Source organism: Lithobates pipiens, unplaced genomic scaffold (genome assembly GCF_037356315.1).
Source record: "Lithobates pipiens isolate NorthernLeopardFrog02 unplaced genomic scaffold, aLitPip1_a1.2 Scaffold_22, whole genome shotgun sequence".
NCBI lineage: Eukaryota > Metazoa > Chordata > Amphibia > Anura > Ranidae > Lithobates > Lithobates pipiens.
Genome location: NW_027507784.1, coordinates 118,453,798 through 118,473,717, shown reverse-complemented (window position 1 = coordinate 118,473,717; position 19,920 = coordinate 118,453,798). Strand labels below are relative to the sequence as shown.

General features: G+C 44.4%; 1 protein-coding gene across 1 annotated transcript in view; it reads right to left on the bottom strand.

Moving 5' to 3' along the window:
* The window catches only part of NUP35 (nucleoporin 35), a 50,828-nt gene extending 32,769 nt beyond the window's left edge, over positions 1-18,059 (bottom strand). Inside the window, exons 1-2 of the mRNA XM_077448141.1 lie at positions 17,894-18,059; positions 10,024-10,179 (exon numbers count right to left, since the gene is read on the bottom strand). Coding sequence (XP_077304267.1) covers positions 10,024-10,179; positions 17,894-17,960 — 223 coding nt within the window. The 5' untranslated portion in view covers positions 17,961-18,059. The remainder of the gene's footprint in view (positions 1-10,023; positions 10,180-17,893) is intronic.
* Positions 18,060-19,920: the final 1,861 nt, after the last annotated feature.

Genomic DNA, 19,920 nt, shown 5'->3' with positions numbered 1-19,920 from the left:
CAAATTTCATTAAAGCCAGAAGGTATAGCCATTTGTATAAACACACACACACACACACACACACACACACACACACACACACACTTCCGTTCTTACTTTTGTCCATTCACAGAATGCTTTATATTTTCAAGGAGTACACAGAATACAAAGGGTACTGTGAGTGGGCAAAGGAAAGAAGCAAAAAGAATGGCTTGCGTAAAAGGAATGCCGCAAGTCTGTCAAAGCAGCTGAAGTACACCAACAGCTTTATTTCCTTTAATGAAACTATAAAAAATTGTATAGAACAAGCAGTGTTCAACGAGATTACACCACCTAAGATTTAACCATTTGTAAACCAGCACATTTCTAAAACCCTTGGTTTCCAGTCATGTTGCTGCTGCCTGCATTATGTGCAGTGGCAAAAGGGTGGGCTTTAACGCCCACTCACCGTGTATATGCATCACTGGGTGACTGATGTATGTACCAAGAGAATGCAGCACAGACTGAGCTGTCAAAGACAGCTCTTGGTTCCCAGTAACTGGTAGGACTGGCTCCCGATCATGTGACAGCCAATCACAGTGGTCACATGATCATTGATCTTTCCCACCACCTTAGAGAAGCAAAAGGGATTTTTTTTACAGATTTATATTTACCTAAGTGGATGCAGCATTGGTCCAATGCTGCATCTGTCCCCTGGTGCCTCTGCACTGAGAGATCGAACACTGCCGACCACTCGGTTTTCAGAACTCCATGAGCAGAGAGCTGTAGACTGAGTCACAGCTCTGTTCTCCCTCCTTTCTCATTGAAGCACGGGGCTGTGGAGGTGGTGGAGCAGCCATGTTAGGTTCTCCGTGACTCACTGAGAAGCTGAGCCGGGTGCCAGTCCAGGAACCTGGCGGATCGAGACTCCGTGGTTGGGATGACGCGGTGCCTGGACTCATATAGACATCAGCAGAGAGCGGACTTCAGTACGTTCTCTGCTGAAAACTGGCCACAGGAGTGCAAAATCACACTCCTGTGATCCCTAAGAGAACTACAGCTGAACGAGCTTTGGCTATACTTCTCCTTTAAACGTATAGGCTCTACAAAAGGATGTCAGGGTAAGATTGTGGCCAAACACCCAACTTTTCTGACCGCTAACACCTAAAGTACTAAAACTGATAACACATTTTTTTCACAAAGCATACAGTATATTTTTCCTTCTACATTTTTGAAGTATGTATGCACTGTGCTAAATGCTTGATCACATGCAACTGGCGTTCCAAAGGAAAACAGCAGACTTGTCAGAGGTCCCAGGCAGACGGTTTATAAAAGCGAAAGAGTGTCACCTAAGACAGCTAAAATAAGTAAACAAGGGCTGCATCATCAGTACAAGCGACCTTTCACAGCCAATGTTTATTTTAGGATGTATGCATTACTAAGCTACAAGAATGCCATCAGTGAACAGCTGGAGGATGTTGCATTTGAACCAGCTTTAGCAAACACTGCTCCCAGTAAACTGGGGAAGTCTCACTCTACAGCAACAAACTCCAAGGCGGCAATTCATGGCAAAGCAGAATATTCAATAATCTTTGTAGCAGATTTTTATATGCAATGTTTGGAAGAAAATTCTATACATTCTATTAGAGCTGCATAATCATTAAAAAAAAAAAAAAGGGGGGGGGGGGGGGATCTGGATTCCACCCCCCAGAGGTTGGCATTCTTTCATATAAACAAGCGGAGAAACTATCTGCTCACTCAGCTGTCAAAAGAAAACATCCAGGCAGTCTGCCAAGTTTTTTTTTTTTTAACTTGCAACATTGTAAAGGAAGCTTCCCTCTTAGATCAAAGGGATGGCACATCTGTGTAAATAATCTGGGCAGACTGCCAAGTTTTCAACAAATGCAGGAACTTTAACCACTTAAAGTCTAAATCTTTTTGGGACACTTCTTTCTTAAATTAATTTTCAGCCAAGGAAGCTGCCATCTTTGCCTGTTTAATCTACAACTGCCATGATGCTGCACATGTGATCAGTTATGACACCAGCCATTGGATGGTTTGACAGTTTGGTTGAGAGCACAACCAATGGTAGTATTAAATTTCCGGCACGTGTCGGAAATGAAACAGTTTTATGGATGGGTTTACTACCGCTTTAAGTTAAAAATCAAAAAAGTTAGTCCAATTTTTTTTGTTTTAATGTGAAGATGTTACGCCATGAGAATCCTGAGAGAATCGTGATCTATCTTCTAAGCAAAAAAATGCGGGTCTCATTTTAGCCAGAATCGTGCAGCTCTACATTCTATGACTTGCTGCAGGAACTAAAGCCTGTCTGAGACAAGGTGCTGCTTCTACAGGTGGCATGTTACCAAACTAAATCAACTACCGAATCCTTCTGCATGCAATTCCTTTAACCGGAAGTTGCGGTCACTTGCTACAACCCATATAAAAAACAAAAAAAACCCCCCCAAAAAAAAAAAAAAACACACAAGTTGTTTTGTTCTATGATCTCATACTGCAGTACTAGCCAGAGCTATGCCTTCAATATATGCACTCCCCGTTTGTGAAGAATTGGAACATACTCTGCAATGCCTAGTGGCCAAACACACAACATATCACATGTGAGGATTAACCAAAGAGGGGTATGACTATAGTAACCCACACAGGAACTATGAGGAGCCTACTCAGACATACAGGGGATGATTTAACAAAAATGGAGAGTTCAAAATCAGGTGCAGCTCTGCATAAAAGCCAATCCGCTTCCAGGTTTTGTTAAAGCTTAATTGAACAAGCTGAAATTAGAAGCCGACTGGCAACCACATACAGCTGCACCAGATTTTGCACTCTCCAATTTTTAGTAAATCAAACCCACAGTAACCACTTTAGAACAGTATTATCAGAGCAGATCATTATCAGATAATGCAACTAGAACTAGAGTTTATGCTGTCATCTTTTACATCACATGCAATGTCGAATGATGATCTGACAATATTATTTTACTTAAAAGTGGTTGCAAACCCTTACAAACCACTTTTTACCACAGACAGGACTAAAACAAGGTTTACCTGTAGCTACCGTGGATATTGACATCCCCTGTATCAGCATGTGCCGACATCATCGGCACATGTGCACTGAAGCAACGGCTTGTTCATGCCATTTCTTCAGCTGATGTGCCTTTGCTGGCAGCTCCCGCGAGTGACGTCATTGCGGCTCCAGCCAATCACACCATACCCGGAAATAACTTGGGGAGACATGTCGCCAGCCAGAGCAGTGTGCTGGAACTGCTGTGGGGGCTTTGATCTAAGGAGAGTATTTCATGAGCTAGTATGCCATGCATACTAGCTCATTATGCCTTTGTCTTGAAGGTTTATTTTTATTTATTTTTTTAGTAGGTTTACAACCACTTTAAAGTGGTTATGAAAGGTTTTTTTTTTTTACTTAACCACTTTCAGACCGGACCAATTTGCTGGTCAAAGACCAGACCACTTTTTGCGATTCGGCACTGCGTCGCTTTAACTGACAATTGCGCGGTCGTGCGACGTGGCTCCCAAACAAAATTGACGTCCTTTTTTTCCCACAAATAGAGCTTTCTTTTGGTGGTATTTGATCACCCCTGCGGTTTTTATTTTTTGCGCTATAAACAAAAATAGAGCGACAATTTTGAAAAAAAGCATTATTTTTTACTTTTTGTTATAATAAATATCCCCCAAAAATATATAAAAAAACATTTTTTTCCCCTCAGTTTAGGCCGATACGTATTCTTCTACATATTTTTGGTATTAAAAAAAAATCGCAATAAGCGATTATTGATTGGTTTGCGCAAAAGTTATAGCGTTTACAAAATAGGGATAGTTTTATAGCATTTTTATTAATAATTTTTTTTTTTTTTTTTTTTTACTAGTAATGGCGGCGATCAGCGATTTTTATTGTGACTGCGACATTGTGGGGGACCCATCGGACATTTTTGGGACCATTGTCATTTATACAGTAATCACTGCTATATAAATGCAGTGATTCCTGTGTAAATGACACTGGCAGTGAAAGGGTTAACCAGTGGGTGGCAGTGTAGGGGTTAAGTGTTCCTAGGGGAGTGTTACTAACTGTGGGGGGGTTGGGCTTTCATTTAGTGTACACTGATCTCTGCTCCAATCACATGGAGCAGAGATCAGCATCACTAGTTGCTAGGCAGAATAGACAAATGTTTACACAGCATTTGCTCTATTCGGCCGCTCCGTGAGACGATCGCAGGGATGCCCGCGGCGATCGAGTCCGCGGGTCCCGCGACCGGACTCACGGGGGTCCCGACCAGCGCGGCATCGAATATTGGACGTACCTGAACGCCAATATGCCTGCCCGTGCCATTCTGTCGACGTACATCGTCGTGCGCTGGTCGGGAAGTGGTTAAATGCATTCTCTATTAATGTAAAAAAAAAAAAAAACAGTCCCCTAAAGCTCCATTCACACCAAAGCAGGACTTTTTTTTAAACATTTGTTAACAGACCAAAGTAAATGCATTGTGCGCCTACGCATTTTTGGAAAAGGTCGGGGACTTTAAAAAAAAAAAAAAAAATGCAAAACTGCTTTTTTTTGGTTCAATAGGCTTTAATTGAGAAGCTGCAGAAAAGCATGCAGTGCGTTTTTACATTTTTAAATATGCCCAACAAATTTTTTTATTTTTTGGAAAAAGGGAAAAAGCACTGCAGAAACATTCAAAAGCAACATGCATAAATGTGAATCGAGCCTGAATACTTATAACTGGCCTTTGTAGCAAGGAGTACATGGAAGGACGATGCATGTAAAAAAAAAAAAAAAAAGCTCATGGGAAATGTCTCCGGGTGTAGTAAGCCTGGATTGCCCATGCTCCGCTGTCTCAGTTTGACAGGGCTCTTTTGTCTCTCTAACAGCCCTGCGATTCCCTGGGACTCCTTAACTTCTTCCTCTTTTTTTAGCTCCTGCTCCGCCTTATTTGTTTCCCTATCTAGTGATCAGTTACTATGATGGCCCGGCTGTCAGGCATAGGCCCGGCTTATATGGTTACGACATATACAATCTTTACTTTTGGTACTGAAACTAACCTTAAAGTGGAAGTCCATGCTAAAACTAAAATCCCTTCATCTATAGACACCCATGAACTAACACGAACCTACCTAGAAAAAAAAAAAAATTTAAAAAATAAAATTACTATACATACCTTTTCCAGTCCCAAGCTGAGCTGCCAGCTGTGGCTTCGCTGTCTAGGCGGGTGCACAGGACACGTCTGACAACGGAAGCCTCATAGTATAGTTAGAACTACTGTTTAATTCTGATGTTGCTAACATTTATGTGTTAACCTTAATCCATTTTATACTGTATGGCTCAGTACATTGGCCACGTGGGCTTTTCATGCTTCCATTTTTCACTGTCCAATTGCTGGCTGTTTATTCGACTAAATAAAAATTCCTTGCAAAAAAATAAATTCTCTGCTCACTTACCAACAAACAAATTAAACTGACCCAGTCTAACAGTTCACGTTAAAACCAGGGGATAATTTTGCACAAGCTGCAGCAGCCACGTCACCCCAGTGTCCCAACTCTTTTTTTTTTTTTTTTTTTTTTAAGAGAGTCCGAGTTGTAGCACATATAATGGATCGATTAAGGGCAGGAATGCCTGGAGGTAGTCCACTCCTCCTCAAAAAAGTTAAAGGGATGTATTAGACACCCAGCAATAGTACAGTGGCAGCAAAGGTAACCAGGGCACCCCTTACCAGTTCACCAACTATACAAAAGAAATGGCAACCACCCAAACCTATAACTGGCCTTCACAGCAAGGCGTACATGGAAGGGAGACGCGTTTAGTTTGCACATATTTGCAAATACATGAGTAAGCTGCAGTGGTCACATATTTAAAAATGTGTGCAAACTAAGCCTTGGTTTTAACTTGAACTGTTAGACAAGGTAAATTCTGTTTATTGCAGGCTGGCAGGCGAGTTGGCAATTTGTGTTTGTTGTTTTTGACCCCATCTTGATCCAGCGTTGCTCTCGCTCCTCACACAAAGTCAGAGCAGCAGCAGGAGCCATTGGCTTCAGCACCAGCAGGGAAACCCCAAAATAGGAGGTTCAGGCCACTGGGCAAAACAATTGCACAGAGCAAACAGGTAGAACATATTTATCGTTTTTTTTCTAAAAATAAACAAACAATCACTTTAACCACTTAACAACCGCCCATTGCCGATTAACGGCTTCAGGGCGGTTGTTTTAACTCTGAGTGGCCGTTAATTAACGGCCTCCCAGAATTCTGCTCTCGCGCGCCCCCTGGGGCGCGCACTCGAGAGCATCCGTGACCGCCGGGTCCACAGGACCCGGCGCATCACGAATCACGGTAAACGGCCGCTCAGCGCGGCCGTTTACCACGTGATCGCTCCGTCAAATGACGGAGTGATCACTTGTAAACAAACCGGCGTCATGTTATGACGCCGGTTCCTCCCTCCCCCTCTCTGTACCGATCGGTACAGCGGAGGGGGAAGAGATCGGTGTCAGCAGCGATGTGGGCTGCATCTGCAGTGCCCACATCGCTGCGCACCGAAATTTAACCCCTCAATTCCCTGCCAACACTCTGCAATACCCTGCCATTACTCTGCAATACCCTGCCATTACTCTGCAATACCCTGCCATTACTCTGCAATACCCTGCCATTACTCTGCAATACCCTGCCATTACTCTGCAATACCCTGCCATTACTCTGCAATACCCCCATTACTCTGCAATACCCTGCATTGCCCTGCATTGCCCTGCAACACCCGCCAATACCCTGCAATGCAATACTCTGAGATACCCAGCCATAGTCGGTGATACCCTGCAATACCCAGCCATAGACATCCCCCCCCCCTCCCGCCGCCCTCCGGTGCTTCTATCGAATCGCTAATACGATCAAAGACAATCTTTTTTTTTTTTTTTTTTTTTTTTTTCAGGCTTCCCAGCTTAGAGGTGAGATGTGGGGTCTTATTGACCCCACATCTCACTGTAAAGAGGACCTGTCATGCCATATTCCTATTACAAGGGATGTTTACATTCCTTGTAATAGGAATAAAAGTGATCAAAAAAATTATTTTTGGGGAAAAAAATGTCAAACTAAAATAAATAAAGTAAAATGAACAATAAAAAAAAATGTTTTTTTTTAAAGCGCCCCTGTCCCCATGTGCTCGCATGCAGAAGCGAACGCATACGTAAGTCCCGCCCACATATGAAAACGGTGTTCAAACCACACATGTGAGGTATCGCTGCGAACGTTAGAGCGAGAGCAATAATTCTAGCCCTAGACCTCCTCTGTAACTCAAAACATATAACCAGTAAAAAAAAAATTAAATTGTCGCCTATGGGGATTTTTAAGTAGCGACGTTTGGCGCCATTCCACGAGCGTGTGCAATTTTGAAGAGTGACATATTAGGTATCTATTTACTCAGCGTAACTTCATCTTTCACATTATGGAAAAATTGGGCTAACTTTACTGTTTTTTTTTTTTTTTTTAAGCCCAAAACTGTTTTTTTTTTTCCAAAAAAAAGCATTCGAAAAATTACTGCGCAAATACCGTGCGAGATAAAAAGTTGCAACGACCACCATTGTATTCTCCAGGGTGTTTGCTAAAAAAACATATATAATGTTTTGGAGTTCTATGTAATTTTCTAGCAAATAAATGATGATTTTTACATGTAGGAGAGAAATGTCAGAATTGTCCTGGATGCTCCAGAACACCTGATGGCGCTCCCTGCATGTTGGGCCTCTGTATGTGGCCACACTGTGTAAAAGTCTCACACATGTGGTATCGCCGTACTCGGGAGTAATAGCAGAATGTGTTTTGGGGTGTAATTTGTGGTATGCATATGCTGTGTGTGAGAAATAACCTGATAATATGACAATTTTGTGAAAAAAAAAAAAAAGTAAAAAAAATCTTGATTTTGCAAAGAATTGTGGGAAAAAATGACAACTTCAAAAAACTCATCATGCCTCTTACTAAATACCTTGGAATGTCTTCTTTCCAAAAAGGGGTAATTTGGGGGGTATTTGTACTTTTTTGGCATGTTAGGGTCTCAAGAATTGAAATAGGCCGTCAGTACTTCAGGTGTGATCAATTTTCAGATATTGGCACCATAGCTTGTGGACTTTCACAAAGACCAAATAATATCCACCAATTTGTACTTATTTTTACCAAAGATATGTAGTGGTATAAATTTTGGCCAAAATTTATGAAGAAAAAATTACTAATCTGCTAAATTTTCTAACAGAAACAAAGAAAAATTCATTTTTTTACAGAATTTTCGGTATTTTCCTTTATAGCACAAAAAATAAAAAACCCAGCGGTGATTAAATACCACCAAAAGAAAGCTCTATTTGTGTGAAAAAAAGGACAAAAATTTCATATAGGTCCAGTGTTGCATGACTGAGTAATTGTCATTCAAAATGTGAGAGCACCGAAAGCTGAAAATTGGTCTGGTTATTAAGGGTGTTTAAGTGCCCAGTGGTCAAGGACTGATTCACACTCAGGCTCGGACTGGGACAAAAAATAGGCCTGGGCATTTTAGACCGATCAGCCCGGGGGGTTCACGGCAGCGGCGCTTCGTGGGGGCGGTTGATGATGGGATGTGGGGTTCCAGCACCTTGCACCTCTGGACCCCTTTACATTACACGGTGCCCTGCACCTATGGACCGCTTTACAAGCACCCTGAACCTCTGGGCCCGTTTACATTACACAGCACCCTGAACCTCCAGTTCTGGACCCCCTGCATGTTACACAGACCCCCCTACAGTGCAGATGCCCTCTCTACAGTGCGGACCCCCTCCCTACAATACAGAACCCCCTCTCACTACAGACCCTCCTACAATACAGACCCCCCTACAAATACAGAACCCACTTCATTACAGACCCCCCTACAAATACAGAACCCACTTCATTACAGACCCCCCTACAAATACAGAACCCACTTCATTACAGAACCCCCCCCCCTACACTACAGAACCCCCCCCCCTACACTACAGACCTGCCCTTCAGACCCATAATGTACCTGAGTCTCAGGTCCCGAGATCAGCACAGGACTGCATGTCGAGTCCCCTCCCCCTGTGTAGACATAAAGGAGGAGGGGTAGGGGGAGGAGGCTTCACTCTGCTCGGCTGTGGGAGACAGCCGAACCGAGACTGATCAGAGCTGCTTCCACCATGCTAGAGAGAAGGTGAATAGTTGTGGGTTCCGCCGCCCCCCCTGTGCCTACGTGTGTCACTCTAGTGCGGCTCCGAGGCTAGAACGCACCCACCCCCACTGCAAACAGCAACTACAGCTCTCAAAGAGCCTGTCACTGGCGGCCCGCCCCCACTTATTACACCGCTGGCAGAACATCAGCGGCCGGCGTTAGAACCCGCGGCCGACTGCATTTCCCAGACATGCAGCCCAGCGGCCAAATGCCCGGTCTGCCCTATGGCCAGTCCGGGCCTGTTCACACTGCATTCCAACCACATTGCCCTTGTGATCAGCTGCGGGTGTCAAAACAAACTTAACATTCCTGCATTTACCTACACTGGACCGCATGTTACAAAAACCATTTGTGTTGCAGCTCCTAAAAAGGTGCACGTACATCTTTGGTGCAATTTGAGCCCATTCAAAATGAATGGGCTCAAATTGCAAACAAAAAAAACACTGAATCACATGTCAGTTGCACAGGAATGTGGCGAGGTTCCTGTGCAATTTACATGCCGTTCATAGTGTGAATTGAGCCCAAGCTGTAGACACCCTGTAACTGATCTGTTTGCCATCCAAGCCACACATTTCTGTTACTGCCTAGCACAGCCTCTCAACCTTTTTAACATGGTGGAAACCTTGAAATAAGATTCAAGTCACAGGAAACCTTGTTGAGAATATAGTACATATATAAACTCAAGGTATATTCACATGAGCAGTCAGTTGAGTACCAGGAAGAAGGACCAAGCTAGTGAAGACTGTGGCCGCCCATGGCCAAGAGGGCTTCTTTTCTCAATGGAAGCATGCTCCATTGTCCATTACAGGGGTCAAATAGCATTAGTAATTTTGAAAAGCATTTTCCACTACCTCCAATCATAGGGGAACGCAGCTCCATTACTCCCATGGATGGCCGTGGCTGTGGAGTTACTGGTGTTGGTATATCTCCCATTAGAAAACCAGGTAAAAACTGGGCACCGACTCCAGGTTTTGGAGATGTTGGTGATCCTAACGTCATTGGTTCAACTGCAGAGAAAAAATAAAAGCGAATTACTAGACAACCAGCAATGATTTAAATTTAACAGCCAAAGTAAGCTACCTGAGAACTTAAAGTAGAACTATTAGGTAAAACCTTTTTCTCAATTTGGATAGAACAAGATTTTTTTTATCCCCCCCCCCCACCATCTGTGTCCCATTGCAGAGGTTTTCCTTCACTTCCTGTCCCATAGTCAAACAGGAAGCAAGAGGAAATCTGTGCAAATAAAAGGGAATTCCTTGGGAACCCCCAGGTCACCAAAATTAAATGTCCCCATCCTATTAGACCCCTTTCACACCGAGGGCGTTTTGCAGGCGCTATAGCGTTAGAAATAGTGCCTGCCATCCGCCCTCTAACTGCTGCTCCATTCATTCCAGTGTGAAAGCCAGAGGGCTTTCACACTGGAGCGGTGCACTGGCAGGACGTCAGGAAAAGTCCTGCCAGCAGCTTCTTTAGAGCGGTGTTTACACCGCTGCTAGCCATTTAAATCAATGGGGCAGCGCTGCATTACCAACGGCTATTGCGGCGTATTGCCCCTTTCTCGCCTGCTAGTGGGGGTAAAAGCTCCCCGCTAGTGGCCGAAATGCAATGCAAATCTGACGGTACTACACCGCTAAAAATAGCGGCGTTTTACTGCCGACGCTATGGACGCGGCAGTGTGAAAGGGGTCTTACTTTTCTGGGGCCAACCCAAAACTTGGAATTTTCTTTTACTTTCAATGATAATGGTAAACAGGACAAATAGAGAGTGAATCTCCCTAATAGGGACACAGACAGCAATAAAACTGACAAGATTTCTAAACCCTCTCTCCTCTATTAAAAACTGCCTCTTGAGGGACAAATAGTGTGCCCCAAAACGCAATTTGGACCTCAATAACACTTTGGGTTCACCACACCAGTTTTATATCCATGCTGTAGGTGGTCAAGACAGTTATACCTTCTATCCAAGTTGTAGGGATACAGATATTGCAGTCATACCCCATTTAGAAAGCCAGCAAGCTGAGTCTAGCATTAAAAAATGTTAGAAACCAGTACTGGAGGCCGGCCCTACAGAGCTTGTTGAAAGTTGTTTAAACACCCGTCATCGCCAATGTGAAGGAGGTCTTAGGCTCCTCTCAAACATACACCGTTTCAGGTAGGTCTGCTACAATGATTCAGTTCCAAAGGGTCGGGTGCTGGTCCGGCTTGTACCGCGAGATAACCGGAAGAAAGATTGGAGGACCACACACACACCCCGATATGCACAAGATCTAAAGATTCTTCCTAAAGTTTTTTTTTTACAAATAAAAGGATTTCAAAATGCAAAAACACACCCAAACAAAAACAGGGTGGAGAGCTAGTGTTGATGCATTTCTTGCCAAGGGGCGCTTTTTCATAACTTATGATTAACCACTTGCTGCCCGCCATATAGCAATATGACTGTGGCAAAGTGGTTTTTGTTATCCTGATTGGGCATCATATGACGCGATTAGGATAACAAACCAGAGCGGCAATCGGGGGTGCTGTGTGTCAGTCCGACACCCCAGCTCCAATCAGGGTATGGAGCCTCAGACAGTGGCTTCTTACCATGTGATCAGCTGTGACCAATCACGGGTGATCATTGCGTGAACCAGGAAGTGCCGGTAAACAGCTTTCATCGTTTCGCGCTGACAGGGAGGTCTGCGCTGATAATCAGCACATTGATCATCAGTGCAGCACCCCCCCAATGAGTGTCCATCACCTGCCAGTCTGTGCCCCAGAAAGAACGCCTGCCAGTTCCCACAAAAGTGCCAATCAGTGCCCCGTCAGTAATGGCTGTCAGTGCCCTTAAGATGCCACTCATTAATGCCCATCAGTAGCTCCTCATCAGTGCTGCCTATCCAGTGCTCATCATCAGCTTGTTTTTTTTTTTCAAAATTGTTAGTCTTTTTTGTTTATAGTGCAAAAAAAAAAAAAAAACTCAGGCTGAAAAGTGTCCCTAGCTCTCCACCCTGTTTGTATGGATGCTTTTTGCACTTTGAAATAAATCTTTAGATCGGGGGTCAGCAACCTGGAGCTGGCAATTGACCCGTAGATCGCGGCCAGGTGACTGGTAGATCTCGGTCTGGGCTTGCTGACCCACCATTCCAGAGCATCAGAGTGCAAGGCAGAGGGACTACTTGCAAAGTTGGAGCTGTAGTAGGGAGCAAGAGCCACACAAGCCGATGCATCCTCTGTAGTGCTAGCTCCTGTCCCATGCAAAGATACTAACTACACTCCATCTCTTATCTCGGCTAGCGGTCTCCAGAGTGGTGCCAGCAGTAGGAATATTAGTATAGCTCTAAATCATGAACAGCAGATAGACCTTAACGTGTGCAGGTCTTTTTCACTATGGACTCGACTTAACCAGCAAATTTTCATTCTTACCAGGAACCTTTTCACTTAATGGACATTTGTAGCAACACCAATTCTGTTTTAGAAGAACTATATGTTTACAGATAAGCTATGGATTAGCTTCCTGGTTACATCTTTCCATTTATAGCAGCCCCTTTTGGGTACATTTGGTCTGGGTATGTATGCGTGAAGCTTTCGGTACCGGTGTGATATATGTCAATATTGCATGTGTTTTTTTATATTAGTGGTTATCTGGGGAAATATTCTACAATTGATGTTATTGTCCATATTGTTAGACAGGTTTTTACCCACCATTTTGAGACTACAATAGAGCTGCACAATTAATCGTTAAAAAAAAAAAAAAAAATTGTGATCTTGATTCAACCCCCCTGACGATCCCTATTGCAGAATTTGCGGATTCTTTCATATAAGTGGAGAGACTTATCTGCTCACTCAGCTGTCAAAAGAAAACATCCCGGCAGTCTGCCAAGTTAACATGAAACATTTTTACTAAGGATGCACCGAAAATTTCTGCCCCAGCTTCTGACCATCTCCTGTATAAACATATTTTTAAAAACAGTCACTTTTGGTATCGGTTTTCGGTCTAGTGTATTTTTCATTTTCCGTTTTTTGGGACCACCAAAAAAAACCATTGGGTGCATTCCTATTGTAACTAACTCTTCCTTCTAAGATCAGAGGGATAAACTTGTGTGTAAAAGAAAAAAAAAAAAATCCAGGCAGTCTGCCAAGTTTTTAATAACGTGTAAATGCAGGAAGTTTAACCACTTAAAGTCTAAATCTTTTTCCTGACACTTGTTTAAGTTGAAATTAATATTTTTTGCTAGAAAATTGCTTGGAACCCCCAAACTATATATAATTTTTTTTTTTTAAAGGGGCATTAAGGTGAAAAAAAAGCCTGGCAGTGACCACCGCCAACCCCCCCCCCACCCCGTTTTACTTACCTGAGCCCTGGAACTTGACCCGGTGGGGGATGCACTGTCTCTGCAGGAGGTCCTCGGCTCTTGATTGGATAGATTGATAGCAGCGCAGCCATTTGCTCCTGCTGCTGACAATCAAATCCAATGACGCGGGCACCGGGCCAAGTCATACATTCAGTGAATATGGATGACGAATGCTGGACTCTGGAGCGTGCATCACCTAGGGGATTATCTGATGCATGGAGGAGCCGTGAGAGCCATCAGGGAGACCCCAGAATACAAGGTTAAGGGCCAAAAACCCCCTTACAATCACTTTGACCACTTACTGACTGCTCGCTGCAGTTTTATGTTTGAAGTTTTGAAGGGGGATATAGTTATGGCAACAGCTAGCTGCCATAACCCCGGTATCCACTTCTTCAGCGGGTGGTCCGCTACAAGATAAAGTGGTCTCTGCGGCAGATTCACTGCGAGATCACTTATCGTGGCCCCCCTCCCGCCAGGATCCGGCGCCCTCCGTCGCTTACCAGAGCTGTCAGCAGTGGTGGAGGCAAACCTGTCCCGTCTCCTGTCAGGTATGGAGACGAGTGAGGGGGAACATGGCCCCCACCCGTCTCCATACAATTGCTGGACGGAAGCAACGTCAAAACGTTGCTTCCACCCACAGCTCTTAAAGTGCCATTTTATTTAAATTATTATTTCCCCCCTGCATTTTAGTCTAAATATGAGATGAGGATTTTTTTGACCCCAGATCTCATATTTAAGAGCTTTTTTTCTATTACAAGGGATGTTTACATTCCTTGTAATAGAAGTGACAATTTTTTTTTAAAAAACAGTGTAAAATATAAAAAAGGTAAAATAGAGAATAAAAAAAATAATGTTTTAAATGCGGCCTGTTCCAACGAGCTTGCATGCAGAAGCGAACAAATAAGTGAGTAGCATATGAAAATAGTGTTCAAACCACACGTGAGGTATTGCCGCGAACGGTGGAGCGAGAGCAATAATTCTAGCCCTAAACTGCCCCTCTAACTTAAAACATGCAACCTGTAGAATTTTTTTTAAACGTGGCCTATAGAGATTGTTTTTATGGGTAAAAGTTTGTTGCCATTCCACGAGCAGGCGCAATTTTGAAGTGTGACATGTTGGGTATCAATTTACTTGGTGTAACATTATCTTTCACAATATTTAAAAAAAAAAAAAAAAAAAAAAAAGGGGTTATAAGACCGCTGTGCAAATACGATGTGAAAAAAAAAGTGGTTAAGGTTGCCTACCCCGACTTTAGATTTTACACATATCGGCGTGCAGTCATTCACGTTAGGACCACACTGCCAACTTACAACGTGGGGTTAGCAGGTGATCAGAAGGCCATATTTTTCTGTTTGGAGAAGGATTTTACATTGAAATTCGTCTCGTCCCTTAGACATGTTTGCAGTACAGCGTTGTGTATGCCAAAAGTGGACGGGTCCAGTGCCAAGTGTATTAAACATTTGCTGCTACTGCCCCTTTAACTGCTTGCCGACTGTCAAATGACGGCCAGGCGGCGCGGCTCTTGTGGCGGGAGGCCGTCATATTACAGCCTCCCATTTAGACAAGGAATGCACGCGATTGCGCATCCCTGTTTCTTCAGTGGCGTGTAACGGAGACACCGCTCGCCACCGAGGGGGGTGAACAGCCATTGGGTATGGCTGTTTACCACGTGATCGGCCGTGATGAAGTCACTGCCGATCACAGATGGTTACCCCCCTACGGTGCACTGCATGTCGGTGGCGGCGTGTTCCCGGGAACACTGGTCGTCGCCGGCTGTTTACCCATGTGATCGGCTGTGATAGTTTCACAGCCGATCACTATATGTAAACAAACCGCAGTAACGAGATGTTACTGGGTTCTCCTCCTCACACACCGATCGCGTGCGAGGAGAAGATTGCGGTAACATCTCGTTATCGCTTACAGTATACACCAATCACACTGATTGCCCCCCCCAATAAAGAGGACCTATCACCACCCATCATAGTACCTGTCACAGCCCATCAGAATACCCGAGTACCTGTCACAGGCCATCAGAGTACCTGAATACCTGTCACAGTCCAGTACCCGAATATGTTCGGCCTCTCTATGTGGCCAGGCTGTGTAAAAGTCCTACACATGTGGTATCGCCATACTCGGGGGGGAGTAGCAGAATGTGTTTTGGGGTGTAATTTTAGCTATATACATGCTAGGTGTTAGAAATATCTTATAAACTGACAACTTTGTGTAAAAAAAAAAAAAAAAAAAAAAAAAGCTTTTTTTTTCCCCACATTTTCCAAAAACCGTTCAAAAGACTCATTATGCCTCACAGATTATACGTTGGGGTGTTAGCTTTCCAAAATGGGGCCATTTTGTGGGAAATTCCATTGTCCTGGTCCTCCAGGGCCTTCAAAAAAGTGTAATAGCTGGTTGTGAAATGAGATGCGTCATTTTTGCTTGTAGAAGGTCTGAAGGTACTACATCAATGTTGGTGCTCTGTATGTGGCCAGGCTGTGTAAAAGTCTCACACATGTGGTATCGCCGTACTCGGGAAGAGTAGCAGAATGTATTTTGGGGTGTAATTTGTTGTATGCATATGCTGTGTGTGAGAAATAACCCAATATGACAATTTTGTAAATCAAAAAAAAAAAAAAATCTTCATTTTGCAAAGAATTGGGGGGGGGGGGAAAATGACAACTTAAAAAAAAAAAAAAAACCTCACCATGCTACCTACTTAATACCTGGGAATGTCTACTTTCTAAAAAGGGGTCATTTGGGGGGTATTTTTATTTTCCTAACTTGTTAGTGTCTCTAGAAATGATACACCTGATGTACTGAAGGCCTGATCAATGTTCAATGATTGGCACCATAGTTTGTAGACTCCATAACTTTCACAAAGACCAAATAATATACACTAATTTGGGTTATTTTTTACCAAAGATATGTAGAAGTATAAATTTATGAAGAAAAATTACTAATTAGCACATTTTTATGATGGAAACAAAGAAAAAAGCTATTTTTTTTCCCACAAAATTTAAGTTTTTTTTTTTTATAGCACAAAAAATAAAAAACCCACTAGTGATTAAACACTTAAGCCCCGGACCAATTTGTAGCCAAAGGACCAGGCCCCTTTTTGCGATTATTGATTGCACAAAAGTTATAGCGTTTACAAAATAGGGGATAGTTTGATAGCATTTTAAGTTTTTTTTTTTTTTTTTTTTTTACTAGTAACGGTGGCGATCAGCAATTTTTATTGTGACTGCGACATTATGGCGGACACATCGGACATTTTTGGGACCATTGTCATTTATACAGCAATCAGTGCTATTTAAATTCATTGATTCCTGTGTATATGACACTGGCAGTGAAGGAGTTAACCACTAGGGGGCAGTGTAGTGGTTATGTGTGACGTTGTCTTTTTTTTATTGTAGGGGGGCGTGGCCTGGCATGTGACATCACTGATTGTCTGTTCCCTGTTATAGGGAAAGGCTATCAATGACAGCCACATGGGGAAGCACGGGAGGTTTGTTTACACAGACCTCTCCTCGTTCTTCAGCTCTGTGACCCGATCGTGGGACACCAGCGGCGATCGGGTCCTCTGGTCCCGCGGCCACGGAGCACAGGGCTGGCGGCGCGCTCCCGACCCACGGCTGGGCACTTAAAGAATCACGTACAGGTACGGGATTGTGCCCAGCCCTGCCATTTTGCCAACATATATCGGCGTGAGGCAGTCCTTAAGCAGTTAAACACCCCTCAAAAATCTCTATTTGTGTGGAAAAAAAGGACGCAAGTTTCACATGGGTACAGTGTTGCATGACTGAGTAATTGTCATTCAAACTGTGAGCGCTCAAAGCTGAAAATTTGTCTGGTCAGGAAGGGGTGTAAGTGCACTGTATTTAGGTAGTTAAAGAGGATTTAAACATGTTTGTCAGCGCTGTGATTGCCCATCACATCAGTCACATGATCAGAAGCACCCAAATAGTTACTGTGCTGACAGCTTGCAGCGAGCGCCCCACACAGAAATGCTGTTCCTGATTTACACAGCAGCTGGGGAGGGGTGAAGGAGAATAGCAATAGGTGAGTCCTCCAGGATGGAGCCCCCCAGTGGCAGGCTCAGGAATGTCAGATGTGTACACAGGGAAGGTGATAGAATCCTCAGGGTAGTAGAAGTGAAGTGGGGATAGCCTGAACTATGTGGTGCGATCCCGGCCTGTGATTGGCGGAGTGCTCTTCTCCGTCCTCTCGTGCCCGGCCTGTGATTGGCGGAGCACCGCACACTCACGCTCCCCGGTCCGCGCTGTGTCCTCCATCCTCGGAGCGGCACGTGTCAGTGACAGGGGAGGGTCAGCACGAGGCGCGCTCCCGCCATACTGCTTCTGTCTGCCCAGTGCCCACCATTCAGCGGCGCTACTCACCCAGCGGCTCCAGCGAGAACGCGGCCATGCCCCTGTGTGCAGGAAGCACCGACTCACCCGACCACATTCAAAGCTAGCGACTAGGAGGGCGAAATCAGCTGAGCGCCGGGAAGTCCCGAACTAACGTCACTTCCGCGGTAGGACAAGAGGTTTAAATGATGCCGAGCGGCGCTAACTAGCGGCCATAATGAGAAGTGCATGGTGTTGTGCTGAGGGTGATTGTACACAGGAGGAATGTGTGGAGGTATGAAGCTGAAGTTGGCTCCTTATTCAGGGAGCTTCTTATTCAAGTTGGATCTTTATTCACAAAGGTGATTATTTACTAAACAATCATCTGCAAAGTTTAAAATAAAATCGTGAACTTTAACAACAATTCTGTCTCCCTAACTGCCATGTATTTAAAGGGATAATTCTGAATAAATAACATTTTCAATATGAGAGCCATCTTGGCTCACCCAGATGTGACTTGTTTTCATATAATTGGGCATCCTTCTATTAGTTAAAGTTCAATTTGGCCCAAGCCAAGTGATAGAAATCATAAAATATGGCAACATGACAGCCATACGTTTCAATGGGAAATTCTGAATAAGAAGCCCAGCTAGTCCTATATGAAATCCATCTTGGCTCACCCAAATTCCACTTGTTTTATACTCATTGGGCATCCTACTATATAGGAAAGTTCAATTTGGCCCGAGCCAAGTGATATAAACTATGAAGTATGGCACCAAACGTGTCTCCCATGCATTTCAATGCAGTGGCCTAGCGTGGGGGGTGCGCGGGGGCCATGGCTCGGGCGCAACATTTAGGGGGGTGAAATCCCACACCAGACAGTGTTTGTCACTGCCGTCTCCATCCCCCTAATGTTTACTTCCTGTGTCCCTGAGCTCAACTGCAGCTGGCACCCTGTAATTCGGCGAATGGGTTTGTGTGCTGCGGCGGGGCTGGCCTATCCGTGTTTGCAGCAGGGCTGGCCTATCAGTAATCTCAGCGGTACTGGTCTATCCCTGTTTGCGGCAGGGCTGGCCTATCTGCAATTGCAGTTGCTCCTGGAGTCCCGCCTCTGCCTCCTTCTGCTGTCTATACTTTCTCCAGGCTCCCCCCCTCCTCCAGACTGATTGAAGGTACAAGCTGCAGGTGAGGGGGGGGATACTAAGGATGAGCTCAGGCGTGTTAGCATGGAACATGTGCAGAGCCCGCCAGGAAGCCGGCGCAGTGCTGCGCTAATCAGTCAGTGAGACATTGCCCCGATGTGCAGCAATGTCTCACTGCTTGTGATTAGCGCAGCTCTGTGCCGACTTCCTGGCGGGCTCTGCATGTGTTCCATGCGAACACGCCTGAGCTCATCCTTGGTGGATATGGTCTGGGGAGAGGGAACAGCCAGCCCAAGAAATTAGAACGATAAGACAAGCAGTTAGAGTCAGTATAAATCTAAGAAAGGTCTTGTGTCAGTATAAGTGTAGTGTAATGTGTTGTGGACAGTGTAATGGGCAGTGTTGTGTAATGTAGTGGTCAGTGCAGTGTAGTGGACAATGTAGTGTAGTGGTCAGTGTAGTGTAGTGGACAGTAATGTGTAGTGTAGTGGACAGTGTGGTAAACAGTGTAGTGGTCAAGTAGGTCAGTGTAGAGTAGTGTCGTGTAGTGGACAATAATGTGTAGTGTAGTGGACAATGTGATGGACAGTGTAGTGGTCAAGTAGGTCAGTGTAGTGTAGTGGGCAGTGTAGGAATCAGGTAGTGTAGTGGTCAGGATAGTGGACAGGTAGGTCAGTGTAGTGGCCAGTATAGGAAGCAGGTAGGTTAGTGTAGTGGTCAGGTAGGTCAGTGTAGGAATCAGGTAGTTAGTGTAGTGGTCAGGTAGGTTAGTGTAATGGTCAGGTAGATTAGTGTAGGAATCAGGTAGTTTAGTGTAGTCGTCAGTGTAGGAATCAGGCTGGTCAGTACTATTGTAGGAAGGGAAGGGACTCGGGGAGTGCTAAAAGTCTGCAGGTTAGGGGGCCCAAATTACTTGCCTTGCCCCGGGCGCTGACA